This window comes from Cydia splendana, chromosome 27 (assembly GCF_910591565.1).
Source record: "Cydia splendana chromosome 27, ilCydSple1.2, whole genome shotgun sequence".
Classification (NCBI taxonomy): Eukaryota; Metazoa; Arthropoda; class Insecta; order Lepidoptera; family Tortricidae; genus Cydia; species Cydia splendana.
The window spans coordinates 3,535,901-3,555,487 of record NC_085986.1 but is presented as its reverse complement, the minus strand read 5'-3'; the positions used below and the strand labels follow the sequence as shown (position 1 = coordinate 3,555,487).

Here is a 19,587-nt window from a genome sequence, read left to right as displayed (position 1 = left end):
TTTGCTTTATTTTGACTGGTAGTATCTAGAAAATAGGAAACATCTTAGGGACGATACCTTAGAGGATATAACCAAAGGGTTATGTTATATCCTCTGACGATACAGACGGACTGCAATTTGTATGGGAACTATGGAAGGTAGAGGTACCCTTCATAGAAGTATTGGGAACTGTCGGCGTACAGTTCCCATACATGTTGCAGTCGGGTTGCAGTCCGTCTTTACCGGCCCTTATATAAGATAATATTTTTCACCACACCAGCTCGGGGTATCGTCTAGGGTCGTCCCATTCGTTTTTTGCCATGTTCTTAAATTAGTCCTATTCTGCTTTTGTCACCCATTCTATTCTTATTCCGACCCATTCCGGTTGCCTTTTTCTTAGGGCGGGTTGCACCAAACCACCTGCTAACGTAAGCACGGTTCGCTAAATTTTAACGCTGACGTGGGGGTCTTAACGATTGCTAAATAAAATGCGTTGCACCAACTATAAAATAACAGGACGTTAAAATTACTAATCGGTAATCGTATTGCCGTATTATGAACGCATTCCTACCAAAAATTTTATGGTAGAATTTTTATTTTATATAGCAACCCAGTCATAAATGCCAAACTGAGACTTGTATCCATGGTCATGAAATAAATTAAAAAAAAAAAAAAATGCCAAACTGAGTTGTCAAAATTCTCAAAGAGAAAAGTTTTGTAGGCGCGAACTACACTTTCTTTGCAGATTTAAAATCGAAATATTCAACAATATAAGCCATTCCTGAATATATTTATGGTTATATATTAAAAACACTCTAAAGTGAAATGTCTGACTACGATTGTTGAATGGCCTAGCTAAAGTCGGAATCAAACAAGGAGCGACATTGCCCGGTAAGTTATCTTATTAGTTTAATGCTTATAGCTGCTTCCTACTTCCAGTCCTTTCAGAGCCCTAAGCACAAGCATGCACAAGTGATTACTTGCGCTAACTACGCTATCTACAACTATGAAGCAAAGACGATAGTTAGGGAAAAAATTCCAATTGTATTGTTGACAAAATAATGCATAACTGTTAGTAGCAGGCATTTGAGTTACTTTTGTACTTTAATTTAAAACTGCTTGGTCTAAGCATTAGTTGCCAAGCGGACCCCAGGCTCCCATGAGCCGTGGAAAATGCCGGGACAAACGCGAGGAATATGATGACTTATAATAATATCATGTTGCTTTCTTTTCAGGTTAGATTGACACCATATGATATGGAATACAAGATAAAAGTTACACACAAGTGAATGAATTCAAGAAATCAACAAATTATACAATTAAATTAACCGGAAGAAACTTGTTACAAAAAATAAAGTACAATTAGCAATATTATCTGAATTTCAATTTTGACAAGAAAATATATTGCTAGTTACCTTATCTACTTTATTTTCCATTTCATACTACTATCCTTTTTAGGTACTTAAGCAGTTTAGTGACCAATGGAGGTAAAGGGTTACCCGGAGAGTAGATAAAGAACTTATTTATTTTACAATTATATTTAAGGAGGTACCTACCTATCAGTTATTATATTTTCAGTCATACAGGTAACTTGGTTATTAACTATTTTATTTTCTTCGGGTGTAGATAAATAATTAAAAAGCCAGTATGGAGGGAAAACAAATAAAATAAAATAATTCAGACCGAGGGCCTTTTCTTGTGACAAATTCAGGGCTATTTAGGTACCTATGTTAGGTTTAAATGTTATGTATATAGGGACTTGAGGTAGGTTAATCAGTAGGTACTGTACTGGAACATTATTTCCAATACATGGCTAGGGTTAAATATATTTCAATGTATGACTGGTTGAACACAAATAAAATTCAGGTGACAAGAAAACAAGCCATATTATATTTTATTTGACCCAGGTATTGGTAGTTGTATTAAAGTTTTATAAATGTTGCTTTGTATTTTTAAAGTCACTGCAAATGTTTTTTGACTATAGTGGAAGAGCCCTACTTACAGAATACCTTGAATTTTGTCAATAGATATGCTTGTCAGATGCAGATAGGGGTATTGTTCCTTTCTGCATCTGACAAGCATATTATAAGTTCCTTTAAAACAACTCAGTGGTTCTCATGTATGTTCCATATTTCCAGAATAATTACTCTACTAAGCTTGACAGCCAGTATCGCCTTGGCACGGTAATATATATTTTAGCTTTTTTTATTACTTAGGAAAGCGGCATCCCTCGGGCATTTATTTTTATTTTATGCTAAAGCAGCGGTCGGCAACTTGCGGCCCACGAGCCTCCATGGCTATTTTGTATGTATTGTATTGTATTGTAGTTCGGGCGATTTTCCGCAACTCGACGTCTTGCGCCTATTTTGCGTGATAGGGGGTGGACTAGTCTTGCCAGCCCAGCTCCTCGAGGAATCCTATCAGACCTTTGATGTTGAGTAGGACCTCGGGGAGGTCACTCGGGGATCCGAGATGTTTTGCCCTGTATGGGGCCAATCCGCTGCATTCCAACACCACGTGAGAGGCTGTTTCTTCTTCCTCCATGCATCCACGGCATAGGGGACTGTCTGTGACACCTGTTATAAAAAGATGTTTGTTAAAAAGTCCATGACCTGTTATGACACTGGTTACCATACTCAGTCGAACCTTTCCTAGTTGAAGGAGCGCCCTTGTGAGCTTACCGTTCATGCTCGGCATGGCTTGCTTGGCCTGTCTGCATCCAGTTTGGTTTAGCCAGTGTTCTGTGTGTAGTTTCCCTGTACGTGCCAGCAGCATTGAGCGTACCTTACTAAACGGTATCGGGAGGATCGGTTCCGGGCCAATCGCCCCCGCACCCGATCCTTGTCTGGCGAGCTCGTCCGCGGCGTCGTTACCTCGGGATCCACTGTGTCCTTTGATCCATTGTAAGGTGATCTTATTGTTCTGACATACCTCCATTAGTCGTTCGTGGCATTCGTGTATAAGTTTGGATGTGACTATATGGCTTTTTAGGGCCATTAAGACTGCTCTACTGTCGGAGAGTATGCGGATGGAGGATCCTACTACCTTCCTTGCAGTGATGGCAGCCGCCGCGTTAATGATGCCCATGCACTCAGCCTGGAATACCGAGTTATGGGCTCCTAGCGGAGTGGTGATTGACATGTTCAGGTCTTCTGAAAAGGTTCCAGAGCCTGATCCGCTGTCTGTTTTGGACCCATCAGTGAAGATTCTCAGCTCCCGGGGATTGAGTCCTTCATAGTTGTCGTCCTCAAATAATTGTATTTTGTACCTTTTGTCAAAGATGGCTTGTTTGTGAATTCGATCCGTGCCCGCCATGAGCACTGGAAATTCGCTGTATACTTTTTCCAGGCATGCTGTGTGAAGAGCTCCTGTGGTGTTAGACCATATATTGAGGGTTCGTAACCTTACCGCTGAGAGACTGGCCTCTTGTTGTATGTGTAGGTGCAGCGGTGAAAGGTTTAGCATGACCTCCATGGCTGCAGTCGGAGTGGACCTCGTGCAGCCAGTGGTGGCCGAGCATGCGAGCCTCTGGAGTCTTTGTAGCTTGTCTCGTACGTTGCCTAGGTTTGTTCTTGGCCACCAAACCAGAGCACCGTAACAGAGTAGGGGGCGGATTATAGTCTTATAGAGCCAAAGGGTAATTTTCGGGTTGAGTCCCCACCTCCTACCAATCATCCTTCTGCACTGCCAGAAGACTACTCCCGCCTTGTCTATGCGTTTGTTGATGTGATTGTTCCAGTTGAGTTTACTGTCGAGCGTTAGCCCTAAGTACTTAACTTCATCGGTCAGCTGTAGCTCAGTCTGGAAAAGTGTTGGTCTGGTAAAGTTGCCAAGTGCCCTTTTATTGGTGAACATTACCATTTCTGTTTTGGTGGGGTTAACTGATAGGTCAAAATCTCTACACCAGCGTTCTACGATCCGAAGAGCTGCCTGGGTGAGGTCGCATACTGTACTGGCAAATTTACCCGATATTAATATTGCCAGATCATCAGCGTAGCCTATTGTGTAGAAGTGTTCCTCGTTCAGTTTGGTTATGAGGTTGTTGACTACTAGGTTCCACAACAGAGGTGACAGAACTCCCCCTTGAGGGCATCCTCGCACCGCCGCTACGGCCTGCGGTTCACCTACATACCTTATTGTCCTTTGATTTAGCATGTTCATGATCCACTTTACTAGTCCGGGTTCAGCGCCGTGGCTTTCCAAGGCGTTCCCTATACTGGAAAAGTGAGTCTTGTCAAAAGCGCCCTCTATGTCAATGAAAGTGCCGAGGCACATTTCTTTGCCGTGGATGGCCCTCTCAATGCGGCTTACAACCATGTGTAGAGCCGACTCCGTAGATTTACCTGAGCTGTACGCGTGCTGGTTGTTGTGCATCGGTATGTTCTTTAGCGCTCGGTCCCTCAGGTCCCTGTCGCACAGTTTTTCCAAGGTCTTCAGCAGGAATGATGTGAGACTGATGGGCCTAAAGGATTTGGCAGCTGTGTAGTCGTTCTTACCTGGTTTAGGTATGAATACCACATTTACATCTCTCCATCTCCTGGGCACGTACCCCCAGGCTAGGCAGGCTGCCATGATGTCGGTCAGGGTTTCCTGGATGAGTCCTAGACCCCACTGTAGGAGAGCGGGGAAGATCCCATCCGGACCAGCCGCCTTGAAGGGATGGAAGCTGTCTATGGCCCACCTGAGTTTCTCAGCGGTGACGACTCTGTGCGCCATTTGCCAGTTGTTGTCCGTTGTACTGTATTCCTCGTCCTGCTGATCTGCATCGGCGAGACTTACGCATCCTGGAAAGTGAGTTACCAGGAGAAGGCGTTGGGTCTCTGCAGGGCTAGATGTGTATGTGCCATCGGGTTTACGCAGTGAGCCCAATTGTGATGTGGGCTTGTGCGCTAAGGTTTTCCTTACCCGGTTGGCGTGGTCAAGTGTTTCAATGCTGCTGCAGAAGTTCCTCCATGACAGGGATCTCCAGTACCGCAATCTCTTTTTGTACCTGGCCTTGGCTTCGTAGTAGTTATCCCAGTCCACCTCAGCCGTTGTGTTCATGGCCCTGTTGAAGAGTCTTCTGGTTTTCCCCCGGAGTCTCTCCAGTTCTGGGCCCCACCACTGGTGACCCTTTATGGCAGTCTTTGCCGGTGGTTTTAAGGGGCACGCCTTGTGGTAGCTGTCTACGAGGGTATCAGTTAAGATATTTACCTGCTGTTCTATCTGAGCCGGTTCCCGAAGGTCATCCCTCGGTGGAAGCCGGTCAAGGCTTTCCCCTAGGACCTTCCTAAAAGTGGCTCGGTCCGTTTTCCTGGGATTCCTCCGGGCGGTTGGTGTGTCTCTAGATGCTAGTAGATTGAAGCGAATCCATCTATGGTCTGAGCAGGAGGCCTCCTGGGAGACTTGCCATCCCATAATTAGTTCACTGACCTCCTCCGAAGCCAGAGTCAGGTCGATAATCGTCCTGCATCGTTTGTTTACAAATGTTGGTTCAGCGCCTATATTTAGAATGTTTAGATTAGTAGTCACAAGATATTCAACAAGTGTCTTACCTCTGTTGTTGCTGGTCTCCATTCCCCACAGTGGGTGGTGTGCGTTGGAGTCGGCCCCGATGATTATTGCGAGGCCTGATCTCTCGCAGTGGCTGACCAGTCGTTGTAGTTCGGCAGGCGGTGGCTCGTCCTCTCCGGGCATGTACGCCGAGGCGAGGACTAGGTCGCGACAGCCTGTTGGCAGTGGAACTTGTAGTTTAATCGCACACAGGTCTCTGGAACAGAATTCAGTGAGCGGTTGTGCAATAATATTGTTAGTAGTTAGGATACATGCCCTAGGGACGGCATGTACCGTGGAGTAGTAGAGCTTACCTTTCGTGTCGGACAGCCCGCGTATGTATCCATTGCCCGCCCATGGTTCTTGTAGGAGGGCAACGGCTGTTGGCAAACCTACCAGGCAGCGTCTGAGTTGGGCCGTAGCGGCCACGCTGTGCTGGAGGTTTGCTTGGATGACACTAGTTGGTGTCCATGTTGTCGGTGGTGGGGGCGGCATCTTGCATCTCCCCTCCCTCCTTGAACATGTCGGCCAACCCCGACACTATCCAAGCCGACAAGTCCTCACCCTCGGATGATGACCCGGCTGGTCCCTCACCAGTGCCAAGGAGCTCATCCTCCGAGAGTTCGGGTATCGTCGGCTTGGGTAGAGGCAGGGGGGCAACTTTCTCCCCGGAGACAGACTTGCTCTGCTCGGAGGTGCCCGCGGCCTGTTCGTTGGGGACCTGTACTCCCGTTACCCTTAGGGTGGAACCTTGCAGGGTGGGAGGCTGGTCCAGGTATTTGCCTCCGGGACCCCTGAACCTGAGGTAGACATTGCCCACCCCACAGTTCAGGGATCTCCCCCTCTCCATGAAGGCGGGGACGAGGTCTTCGGGGATTGTGAACTCGACAAACCACCCCTGGTCTTGCCGTAGTATTTGTATAATGGACCAAGACCCGACCTTGGCCCATTCGTTCTGGTACCTTAGTCCGTCAGCTGCCTGACGGACGTCTTCCCAGGACGAGTTATTAATGTTGGGTATTAGGAGCCCGCACTTAATTCTCCTTGCCATCTCCGACTGGCGAACCGCCTTAAGGGAGATGTCTGGCAGGGTTAGGGCCTGGACACATCGCTGAGACCAGGCGGCCGAGTATTCGTCTTCTGCGAAGACCCTCAGCTGCCCCTCAGCGAAGATGGGCTTGCCCTTGAATTTGGGTGGCCTGGCTCCTACGAGGTTTCTCCTCGCCTCCTCCACGATTGCTTGGTGCAACCCGCGGAGGATGGCGTTGGAGTGGTCAGCGGTGATCTTCCCCGACTTCGCGTCAGTAATGACGATCGTCAGGTCAGATGCCGCTGCTTGTGCGTACGACAACGGTTGGCTTGGGCTCACTAGTCGCTGCTTTTTGTTGTCTCCTTGCGGGGAGAAGGACTCATCTCGCATCCTTTTAGCAGCGGCTCGTGCGAGCTTACCAGGTCGTCGTTTGGAGGGATCTGCGGCCGAACCCGTAGGGCTGTCGCCCGACGTTCCAGCCTTAGGGGGTAGGGTGGAACCTTTTCCCTTCGGCGGAGGCCTGGCAGCAGCAACCTGCTTGTTCGGCGCCGGTTTGGGTGCCGGCTTCTGGGAAGCCTGCACACCCACACCGGTTGCAGAGTGTGTCGGTGTTGGTGTGTTGTCCAGTTGCTGCTCTCGCGCTAGACGAGCTGCACGCCTCTGGTTCTTGTTTTTCTTCTTCTTCTTAGCCACCCCACCTTGACATTTAACAGGGGGGGGTGGGTTAGAGGAAGAAGAATTCACAGGTCTGGCAGGGTGAGGCTTCCCAGCAGGGGGTCGCTTCTTGGACCTTCGGTCCACTACCTGCCAGTCCTGGAAGGGGTTTGGGCCGGTCTGCTCCCCAGATGAACTGGGTTGCGGACGGGCCGGGGTTTCGGTCTGACGCACTGTCACTGGAACAGCTTGTCTCGCCTGTGTGGCTTCACCATTAGCGATGGACGCTGCTGGATCAGCTTGGGGTTTTTCGTTAGACCTGGTATCCATAGTTCGTAACGATTAACTTCATCCTCATCGGCTCCCACCCTACAAGGGCCCACACCTTGGGAACGCTTACACACACATATAAAAGGTGCTTTCAGTCGTTAGGACACCGACTCGGGTATAGAAGTGAGAAGTTGGCTAGTTGCGCGACATCGGAAATGTGTGAAGGTGGGACGTAGGGTCGTCCAGGTCAGACGCCCTCCGCCCGATTCACCTAAACGCACTTCCTCAGCATGGCCTTTCACCACCGCATCAGCAGCCGAAACTGCCTCTGCGGCCCTCTCACTTCTCGCCGTGAGCCCACCTACGGTTCCTCACTTGACCATTTCCCGGACTGTGGCTAGTAGCCCGGGCTACCGTTTTGCCCGAAATTAGGGCCGAAGCAGACGTGTTACCACGCGGGTTGGCAATGGCTCAATCCCCAGGATCCCGTCATCCTTGCGTACGGCGCTCTACTGTGCAGGTCCTAGCACAGGTAGGTTATGTATAGGTCGTCAGTAGTAACCTACACCTACTGACAACACCAGTGTGGATGTTAGCCGCCACTAGAAAGAGGCACGAATGCCAGTCGCTAGTGACGTTGCCCAGGATGGACCGGGGGTGACAGACGGACCTTTGGGCAGGCCGGAGCCCACCCAAACTTCCCCCTGTCTCCCGCTCGGGGAGGTCATCACACCACTCCACCCCTATTTTGTATGTAATATTGACAAACGTCAATGTCTGATAAAGACATAAATATTAACAAAGTGCGGCCCGCGACTACTTTGTTAACAAATACAATATAAAAGTTAAACTTAGTTAACTACTATGTGGCCCTTGGCTGCTAAAAGGTTGCCGACCGCTGTGCTAAAGGATGCTTTGCCATACTATGTTGATAATGGGTGCGGGATCCTATTAGAAGCAACACAAATTGCACTTGTAGTTGTAATTGCAATTCAAATATAGATAGCTCCAAAAATAATATTATTTTAGTTTAATGCCTACTTGGAAAGTTGTTGTTAGGGTTATGAATAAGATTATGTTGTAAAAGCAAATAAAACCCAAGTAAGTAGGAGTTGAAGTATTATAATCACTTTTGCATTACACATTTTTGTCACTTTATTATAACCTATTAGTTATGCCAACTAGTCTGGAATTGTCCCAATACATTCCACACTTCACAAAACTTCACTTGCCATACTTCACAAAATACTTGATTTTATATTTCGCAATTTGTTTTATGTACGTTTATAGTTCTAAACATAGTTCACTTCTATAGCGGGTTACGATTTTCAGAGGCAGACTTGTAGATGGCTATAGGTGCCATCTCGCTGTTTTCGAATATCATAGTTCGTCCGTGGTGGATTTGTCCAAAGGATTTATCATTTTTATCTTGATTCCAATAATCAGAAGCCTTTAATTGGTTTTAATTACCATCCTGGCGACAAGTAGTAGTGTTGACATTATAATTATGCCGTCGAGTTTCATCTGATGGGACGTATTTGTTAACCTGTGATAACGTCAATCTGGTCTTAACTCCAACTTTGAGTCATTTTGCACGCAATTTAAACTTAAAACACGCACATTTCTTTTAAACTATAAATAAATTAATGTATTTATGAAAGACGGATCGTCTCCCAATTATAATGACTTTTAGAGCCATTCATGTCAACTGTCACACGTTTTTGCGTTTAGAAACTCCACATTTTATTGTTATTAACATTTTTTAATAATTAAAATAACATATTTCCTAAAATTATTGAAAAATCAAATATAAATTCATGAAATACGGACAAATTCAATAAAGTGCCGCCATTTTTATCAGGCGGTAAAATCGTTAACCAGTGGTCTACGACCGGTTAAGGGCAGCGTAACTTTTTAACAGACGTTAGGCGTGGTGCAACCCAAATATGCAGTTAGCGTTCGTTAGCGCCATCTTTAGCCATGATCAGCACATCAAATGGGCACGGTGCAACCCGCCCTAGTCTATCTCGTTTTCAGTCTCATTCATTATTCGTCATTTTTTCATCGACACGTTCGTTGTTGGTCCCATTCGGTTAATGACAAGTTCTTAATTTGTCTTATTCTGTATTCTGTCATATTCTTCATTCGTCACTTTCGCTGGTAAAAAAAAAGATAAAAAATAGTTTATTCAAGTAGGCATATTACAATGCGCTTATGAACGTCAAATAAACCTTTACCGGCTCCAACCCGAGAAGATTTAAATCCCCCCTCAATTGGAGGAAGGTATCCCAATATGGGACCGGCAACAAACTCGGCGGGACACATCTTTTCAAAACATTATTACATCTTATAATTAACATGCATTACGAGTAATTAAGAAAAATACAATTTAAATTACTATAGAATTCGTGCATTTATACTCAGTGAGTACATAACTTTATACAAATACGTAGCTCTTTCAGAAAACATATCAAATTCTTACAAAAGGAAAAGATAATAAAATCAATAAAAGAAATGAGAATACATATTATATGAATCTGACTGATTGTTATGAGATGCTTTCATACAATTTGATGTGCATTCTTACCTGAGCTGAGTCACCTTTAACTCTACACATTTTCCCAGTGTGGTTATCAATTTCATCATCCCTTCCCTCCCGTGAGTGTCATAGAAGTCGCCCTGAAGAAGGATGACAGCAGTTACCAAAGCTTTAATCAGTCTGAAACTATCTAAGTAGCCATATATGCTAATCTCCCCTACATGTGTATTGTTTAGGATACATTTAATGAATATTTAAGTATAAGGATTATTGTTTATGGAATCAAAACAAAAAAACAAGACAAATAGTGAATGGGACGAATATAGAATGGGACGAATATCGAACGGGACAAATAAAGAATGTGTCCAAATTTCAAAAGAGCCTAAATAAGAAAAATACTAAATTAGAATAAGACCAAAGACGATAGGACGAAAAACGAATGAGACAAAATAAAGAAATTGACTAACATCGTACATGCCCAAAGAAGATGATGACGAATACCGGAATAAGCCGAAATAAGAAAATGGCAAACAACCAAATATAACCAAATATGAAAACGACCACCAATGAACTTGGCGAATGTAGAATGGGTGACGAAAGCAGAATAGGACTAATTAAAGAACTTGACAAAAAACGAATGAGACGACCCTAGACGATACCCAGCTCGGAAAGGCTTACTTTGCACTTCAAAAACTGATAGCAAAGTTGCATTTTATTCACATGTGAGGCAAAGTAATCAAATGCAAATTTTGAGTTGTTTTCTTATGTTTGCTGGTAAAATTTACTTATAAATGATGATTTTGGATGATAAATATTTAATAACATTCATTTGGATTTGATTTTGTTTGATATTTGCTTCGGGTTGGTGTGTTGAAAAATGTTGTTTCACTCGGGGGCAAATTTTGTTTAACCCTCGTGCTTTGAAACCCTCGCAACGCTCAAGATTCTATTTTTCGAACCAATTTTGGAATCTTTTGCTTGCTCGGGTATCAATATTAGCACGAGCGGTTAAACAACAACTTTGCCCCCTTGTAAAACAAATATATAACTATTAATGTCTAAATTGTTTAAAAAGTATTAACATGTTATAAATATAAAGGTATCAACAATTTTATCGAGCGTACAGCGTTTAGTGAATCTAAGTATGATTAGGACCGGACAGCAATCTGACTGCAATATGGGAACTGCACGCCGACTGCAGTGCAGCTGCTGGATTTCGTCTGAAAGAAGATCGCATGTTATGTGAATCGATTACTGATTGAACGAAATCGATCATATATGCTGCTCTGGCAACACTGTTCCAGACGCCGTTTTGACATGCTTTTGACACACGAACACGGCCACAGATAAAAAAAAACAAGACAACAACTAGGCTTGGTGAATAGGTGTGGCTTTTCAAGTTTTCAGTTTGCATTTATTTATTTAAATAACCGATAATATATCACGCTAATCAATGTTACAAGTCCTGAAGTGTGTTTAGCTTGCATTTTGTGTATTCTAGTCACTTGAATCTTTCACAAACATTAACTTACATGAAATTTAGGGCGTCAGCCGTTCGTAAAGTGTAACTAGTTAAATATTCATCATGTATGGCCGAAAAACTCCTTCTACTTACCGGTCCACGCCTTCAGTGTATTCCCACTACACCACCAAGTAAGTTTACTATGATACTTCATTCAACATTTCGTAATATATGATAGAAACAAGTAGACGCAGTATTGTTTACATATTTGTAGTAGGTATAGTATAGTTGAATCATCGAGAGCGTGGAATTGCATATGTAGTAGTATTGTTTGTTTACAGGCATTCTATATTTGAATTTTCTATTTTCTTGTACTATCAGCATACAACCACTACAAATGCAATTCCATCTTCTCGATAATTCAACTATAAAGTAACAGTGCTGAATTGAAAGTGGGTACAGCTCGTACTCGTACAGATATGTGTTTTCTTTGCTTCGGAATGTACATTTATCTCAGGAAAAATTGCAAGAAACTTTCTTCCTTAGTATTTGTCTTTCAAATTTAGCGATTCCTATATCTTTGGTCATTATGGCCATTGATTTACATTTACAACTTGTGATTTGTTTATTTAGATGTTGTTATTGTGATGTTTTGATAAATAACGAAATATTGGTCCGTCACTGGATTTCATTCTTAACAGTTCTTAGTTCAGGATCGACTCCTGCCAGTGATTTTATTTGGTGAAAATCTGTAGCCAATAAAGTAAGATTTTAATTTGTTTTAATTAATACATTTGCCCTAAGGCCCAGTAGGCCCGGGCCTAGGATGGCCAGATATTAGGAGTGCTTAGAGAGGGCCGGCTAGTACTTACTACAGGATGTGGCCTAGGGATACAAGACTGCAAATCTACCCACTGTTGATTAAATACAATGGAATAAAAGGCCTTTTTTTTAGACCTCTGGGCAGAGGCGTATTATAAGGCCAAATGATTTGGAGCCCCAGGCCAGTTAGATTCGCCGCCTCACAATTACTCCCCTCTGGGTATGTTAGTAATAGTCTTTATTTCATGCATTTTTTTTACACTTTCATTATTTTTTTGTGTTTTGGGTATTGTTAGAGGTATGTTTTATTATATGTCCATGTCTGAACAATATTTCTTTTTGTAGGTCTTCAACAAACCTCCGTTCAACAAAGTCCGTCCGATCCCTGCGAGTGCCATGGTATCAGAAGCCAATACTCCATGATGCCTTCGTTCTGGACCTTCAAAGAGGTTCTTTGCTAGCTGCATCTCTGTCTGTGGTAAGTCTCACTTAAAAATAACTGTGTTTTTATTTTATCGGCTAACTAAAATTATAGTTTGATTTTGATGGGCCAATTTGCTGCCCTGTTTTTGTACTACGCGAACCCGAGCTGCATACATCGCCATTGTTAGTAGCTCGGTACGAATTACAGGGCTAGCGTGTCTTATAGTAGTTATAGTAAGTCAAGTGTAAGTCTGACAACCCTACTGTGTTCTTGTGCGGTTTCGGCATTTACGCAAACATAAAAGGCGTCGGTCCACTGTTACTTTTTACACTGTGATTGAACTGTCATTGTAGGCTCATACACTCGTTTTCAATCTAATTATAGTATAAACAACATTATTTGCGGTATTTGACGTCTGTCACTCACAACAGCAATACTACGTAAAATGTATTGCACATCGAAATCACAAAGGAAAACAACTGCACTGCGAACGTTTACGTTCTACGTCTTTTTTTTTTAATTTTAGGGTTGGCCGGACACCATCGTTATGAATCGGTAGTCGTCTAAGTAAATCGATATGAATTTTTCATTTTTCTTTTAATAAAAATAAGGAAAAGGCGGATGATTAATTGTAAATATGGATATATTTATCGTCACTTAACAGACAACAAATTTGACACGGAAATAACATAAATAAACTTTAAAATAGATCCCCAGTTAGTTTCAATTTTGACAATGAGTGCGACCTACTCGGTCGGTGTATTAAATGCATTTAGCTTGCGGGAAAACCATATAATTCTAGCTTTATTTAAATCTCAAATAAAAATTAATTATACGTCACAATTCGATACCTCAGTCTACGTGCCATCCAATCGTAATCGCTTGCTGTGACAATCGATTTGGGTTAGTTACATCTCTATATACGTCAGTCATAATGTGTCAAATATCGCAAATAATGTTGTTTATACTATAGAACCTTTCATAAATAAATTAGCATTTCTTATGTTTCATTGCTTTCTCAAACAAACGAAAATCACTCCAATTTACTATCCGACAAGGATCAAATTAAAAATAGGAAAATCTTGTATGGTGAGCCTTACGAGATTAGCATATGAAATTTAAAAAAACCAGACAAGTGCAAGTTGGACTCGTCCACCGAGGGTGCCATACTTTTTAGTATTTGTTGTTATAGCGGCAACAGAAGTACATCATCTGTGAAAATTTCAACTGTCTAGCTATCACGGTTCATGAGATACAGCTTGGTGACAGACAGACCGACATTGGAGGCTTAGTAATAGGGTCCCGTTTTTATTACCCTTTGTGTACGGAACCCTAAAAACAGAGCATATTCTTTTATTCAGAGCCTAATAATAATTTGTTTCAGTTCATTGCCCTATTCACTTTCGCACAAAGTATCTTCGACCTGTACTGCCTGGGCATGGCCGCACCGGGCTCCGTACATTACGGATATTATGCCTTCAGCTACCAGTTTGTCTATGTTGGTAGTGCCCCTGGTAAGTAATATTCTATGTGCCAAATTTCATGTGTGTAGGTTAAGTAGGTTTCAAGTTGTGAAGGGGTCAAAATTAGCTCGAAATGGTTCGTGTAATATTACACACGGTTGCTGCATCACCAGTTCCTTTTTATTGAAGTTTGTAGATCTATACTCTGTATCTTTAGGTATTGAAATAAAAGTAAACTAATTCTACCCTCTAATGGCTTCTTAAGCCAGTTGAGGGTAGATGAAATATTACATGATTAAATAATGTAGGTTAAAGTCAGGTCGTTCAGTGACAGATCCAGGCGGTTTTGTATTTGGTTGGTTAACCAATAAATGTTTTAACTACCCGAAAATGTACAAATTGTTTGTTTACTTTTATTTTTTAAATACATTTAGTGATGTACCGACTATTGATTTGGCCGACTAGCCGACTAATCGGCGCTCGGATGGCCGATTAGTCGGCTAGTCGGCCGGATCATTAGTTTCGTCTAAGTTCGGTTCAGATGCACTTAAAACAACCGTTTTACCCCTTTCGTCGCGTTATTTGTCATATTATAAATAATAACGCTGAAAAATTAAATAAATAAAATATTCTAAGGCTATATTTCATACGACAACCGGACAATCGAACAAGAAAGCGAGCAAGAGGTCAATAATTGGAATAAAAGTTTTCGTAAGCACCCTAAATAGGAATTTGGGTAAAATAGGTGAAAAGCTTATGGTAAATATTTGCTGTTTATTTCTTTTTGCCCTATTTTTCTGTCACTTATAAAGTGCCGACTAATCGGCCATTTTTGCCGACTAATCGCCGACTACAAATGTGGCCGGATAGTCGGCTTTCCCGACTAGTCGGTACATCCCTACTAAAGAAACAGACTATATCTATAAGCCCTTTTATCCTGAGTAAGCGATATGGGCGTCGACAAGGGGGAACAGGGCAGACCCCCCCCCCCCCCCATAGAGAATAATATTTATTATATTATTTGTAACTAAATCAAAATGTATGCCCCTTTCATAAATTTCATTCAAAAACCAAACAAGAAAACCATGACATGTCTGTGGCGGTCTTAGAGCATTTAATAACTGGAGTCGCGTTTAAGAGCTTACCCCTCTGCTGAAAACCTTTCACAATTGCAAACTTTTGTATATGTCGGCGGCCGATCGTAAATTCAGGCAGATCGTAATGTTCCTGTGTAATGTTTTGACGAGTCACGTTAAACCAATATATAGGTAGGATAGGTTTGTTAGGTTGCTTCAGATCAGATGCCCGAAGGGCAAACTGCCCACCGTCGACTCAGGGAACGAGTCAAAGATTTTCACGTTTCACGATATGCCTAGGAATTTCACGATATGCCTGATCTTACGATCGGCCGCCGACAATCCCGCTCGCGTGTAGGAGCGACGTGCGAATCAGATCCAGTGTACTAAGCGCCTTAGTTCTCATGATGATTATTACTTTTTATTTTAATTAAATATTTTGTTGATTTCAGTTCGCAACGTGTTGATAATATTCTCGCTGTTCTCGTGGCTGGGGTCAGTGGCCGTGTTGGTCACTGGGATCATTCTCATCATAGCTCTGAGAAAGGTACTAAATAATTATCTTCTACTCATACTATTTCTACCATCTTTTTTAGGGTTCCGTACCCAAACGGTAAAAACGGGACCCTATTACTAAGACTCCGCTGACCGTCTGTCCGTCCGTCCGTCTGTCTGTCACCAGGCTGTAACTCATGACCCGTGATAGCTAGACAGTTGAAATTTTCACAAATGATCTATTACTGTTGCCGCTATAACAACAAATACTAAAACAGAAATAAAATAAATATTTAACTCAGGCTCCCATACAACAAATCGTCGGGTGACAAGCAAAACTCACTAAGTACTATCAAAAACTTAAAGTAACAATGCACTTTATTACACTTGTAACACGGTTTATTGTCCAATAATTTAAATGAAGTTAGTGACTTTTGCTTGTCACCCGACGAAATGGTACGGAACCCTTCGTGCGCGATTCTGACTCGCACTTGGCCGGTTTTGACCGCTAAAGACACACTGACGCGCGCGGCTACACGGCGGTTTAAAGGGTTAAAATGTGTTCATGTTACAGTCATTAATACATTTCACTGTGATTCATTATCATTAACATGCTATAAGTAGTTCGTTTTTTTATTAGCATTAGAAAACAAGGTTTGACGTAATACCGTGAATTTTGAAAAATAAGTCACGGTAATTATGTAACAATTATGAATCATATACGATTATTTAAATTCTTTTGCTTTCATAAGTAATAGTTACTGATTTTTAAAGAGCGTTTTTCAATTAAAAGACACGTCAAGATCCCGTAGTCTTTTTCTAACGCTAAAAAAACGAACTATAACTTGCTAAACGATTCCTGCAATTAGATAAGACATAATACATGTAGTATACCATCATTATTTCATTATGCACTATCATCATTCATTATGCAATAATTAATTCATTATACCATTCATGCCGCCATCCTGTAGCTTATCAAAAAGGGTAAAAATCAGGTAAGTAATGCTAATAATTAACAAATAAATATATATATGGAAAGCGTCTCTTCTTTAGGAGAAATCATTCACCCCTAGACTCTATACTGCAAAACGTAATTCAAGACCAAAACAAGTAAGACAACGTTGCCACTTTTTACTAGCGCGTCTTGTATTTATGTAAAAATAAGTAAATAAAAGTACTTTTTTAAATCGCAGGAGTAAAATTACTAATAAATAAAATTATCTTAGCGTGATTATTTATCAAAAGGAATTTACTATTTTACAAACAAATTATTGCAGTGGCAACATTGTCTTACTTTTTTTGGTCTTGAATTACGTTTTGCAGTCTAGACTCTCTAGAGTCTAGACTCCGAATCGGCTTTTAACTAACAACACTCGTTTAGTTTTCATTACGCCTTATTACCATAAAATAGGGTAGAAAATTGAAAAAAATTACAACGTCGAACTTTTTTTTCAGGAGCACGAAAAGCGCATAGCCCCCTGGCTGTACACGTTCGGTGTGTTCATCCTATTCCGTCTGGTGGCTTTCATCTTTGCGGCCATCGTCAACGACATGATCTTCTCGTACAATGCGCTCATGTGTGTGTGCTGGGCCGTCTTCGTGGTGGCTGGGTGCTATGGGTGGCTGCTGGTCTATAGTCTATACCTGGAGCTATGCGATCTGACGAAGCTAGAGGATCTGGCGCATTTGCGGGTACGTACATAAGATGTTTACTAAAATAAACGATAGATTCCAAAAATAATTACTAGATTCCACAAATTATCATTAGATTTCAAAAATCATTGGATTCTAAAAGTAGCCATCAGGTTCCAAAAGTAACACATAAATAACCATAGTTTTTCATAAATGAGATTCCAAAATCTAAACGTAAAATCGAATTGCTATATAAAAGTTATAAACCATGAAAACGCATAGCTCCCTGGCTGTACACATTCGGTGTGTTCATCCTATTCCGTCTGGTGGCGTTCATATTTGCGGCCATCGTCAACGATATGATATTTGCGTACAACGCGCTCGTGTGTGTGCTGGGCGATATTTGTGGTTGCTGGTTGTTATGGCTGGCTCTTGGTCTACAGCTTGTACTTAGAGCTGTGTGATCTGACAAAGCTAGAGGATCTGGCGCATTTGAGGGTAAGCACAAAAAAACACTATATTCCAAAAATAACCTTCAGACTGCACAAATAATCTCGAATGCCGGTCTATCGTCTGTATTTGGTACTTTGCGATTTGACTAAATTGGATATAGCTCATTTAAGGATGGGTATATAAGTTGTTTACTAAAATAAATGTTAGGTTGCAAAAATAACCACCAGATTCCAAAAATAAGGCTCAGATTCCAAAAATAAACACCAGATTCCAAAAATAAACACTAGATTCCAAAAACTGTCTTCTATATTCCATAAATAAACAACCACCCAATTACCCACGCTAGCCTACAGTCCATCCCACTTTGAGTTAACGTGGGGCTTATCAGCGTAATCCTTCTCGTGCGTGAAAAGATGCCTGTGCCTAACAGTGGGACTTACGTCAGGCGTGGCTCACTCCGCGATTTCGTCGCGTCGCTACAAGTACATGCGGCCACATCAGTTTTGGTGTCTAGCAGTAGTAGTTGCCGCGCACCGCTAGGGAACGGACGCCTGCTCGCGCTTGCGCCACCTAGCGGTCATATCAGTCGTAATAGACGCGTTTTGAGTGTGAACCTTACCTAGTACTATTATTTATTCTGTGCTTACGTGCCGGTAAACAAGAGAAGGATATGTAGATATCCACGTATTTTAACGTTAATTAATTTTTTGTTCCAGATGGGCACCATGGCGTCCCTCAACGCATCCCTCGCGGGCTCGCGCCCCACCACCCCCCATAGCGCCGTCTCCACCATGCCCGCCTCGCAGATCTGATACACGCACACATCACGTGATCACGCTGACCAGAAAACTAGCACCGAAAAAACTGACCAGAAAAGTGGTACTCATGAGCAGAAAAGTGGTCTAACTCATGAGCAGAAAAGTGGTCTAACAAATAGTGATACGCAGAAAACTGGGCTCAGTCTGACTTTTACTGATGATACGTTGAAAGATATTACTGAGGAGAGTAGCGATGAAGGCACGCCTTTACCCGTTGAAAGGTATGAGACTATAGTGTAGAACTGTAGAACAACTATATGTATTCATAAAACAAACCTCTTTTGGTCTCTTTCTAGTAGCACAAAAGTAAAAAAGTCAGATAGGGATCTTTATTAACGGCATTTTAGATGTGACAGACATTCCTGAATTTGACATTTTGACTAGAAAACTAACCTTACTAAAAGAACTAGCCTTGACAAATCTGACCAGAAATGTGGTTAAACTCATGAGCAGAAAAGTGGTCTAACGAACAGCGATACGCAGAAAACTGGGCTCAGTCTGACTTTTACTGATGATACGTTGAAAGATATTACTGAGGAGAGTAGCGATGAAGGCACGCCTTTACCCGTTGAAAGGTATGAGACTATAGTGTAGAACTGTAGAAGAACTATATGTATTCATAAAACAAACCTCTTTTGGTCTCTTTCTAGTAGCACAAAAGTAAAAAAGTCAGATAGGGATCTTTATTAACGGCATTTTAGATGTGACAGACATTCCTGAATTTGACATTTTGACTAGAAAACTAACCTTACTAAAAGAACTAGCCTTGACAAATCTGACCAGAAATGTGGTTAAACTCATGAGCAGAAAAGTGGTCTAACGAACAGCGATACGCAGAAAACTGGGCTCAGTCTGACATTTACTGATGATACTTTGAAAGATATTACTGAGGAGAGTAGCGATGAAGGGACGCCTTTACCCGTTGAAAGGTATGA

At 42.2% G+C, this 19,587-nt stretch overlaps 1 protein-coding gene across 1 annotated transcript; it reads left to right on the top strand.

Moving 5' to 3' along the window:
- The first annotated feature begins 11,358 nt into the window (after positions 1–11,358).
- Positions 11,359–19,241, top strand: LOC134803768 (uncharacterized). The gene is made up of 6 exons (XM_063776605.1): positions 11,359–11,657; positions 12,634–12,766; positions 14,097–14,226; positions 15,704–15,798; positions 17,205–17,441; positions 18,551–19,241. Exons 1-6 carry the CDS (start codon positions 11,590–11,592, stop codon positions 18,644–18,646), a joined length of 759 nt encoding a protein of 252 aa, XP_063632675.1. The 5' UTR covers positions 11,359–11,589; the 3' UTR covers positions 18,647–19,241.
- Positions 19,242–19,587: the final 346 nt, after the last annotated feature.

What these genes read in the sequence shown, in the direction of transcription:
- LOC134803768 (XM_063776605.1), top strand. Translation starts at nt 11,590, where the DNA reads ATGTATGGCCGAAAAACTCCTTCTACTTACCGGTCCACGCCTTCAGTG. An exon ending in TATTCCCACTACACCACCAA is followed by an intron (nt 11,658 to 12,633) that starts GTAAGTTTACTA and finishes TTCTTTTTGTAG; the next exon opens with GTCTTCAACAAACCTCCGTT. An exon ending in CTATGTTGGTAGTGCCCCTG is followed by an intron (nt 14,227 to 15,703) that starts GTAAGTAATATT and finishes TGTTGATTTCAG; the next exon opens with TTCGCAACGTGTTGATAATA.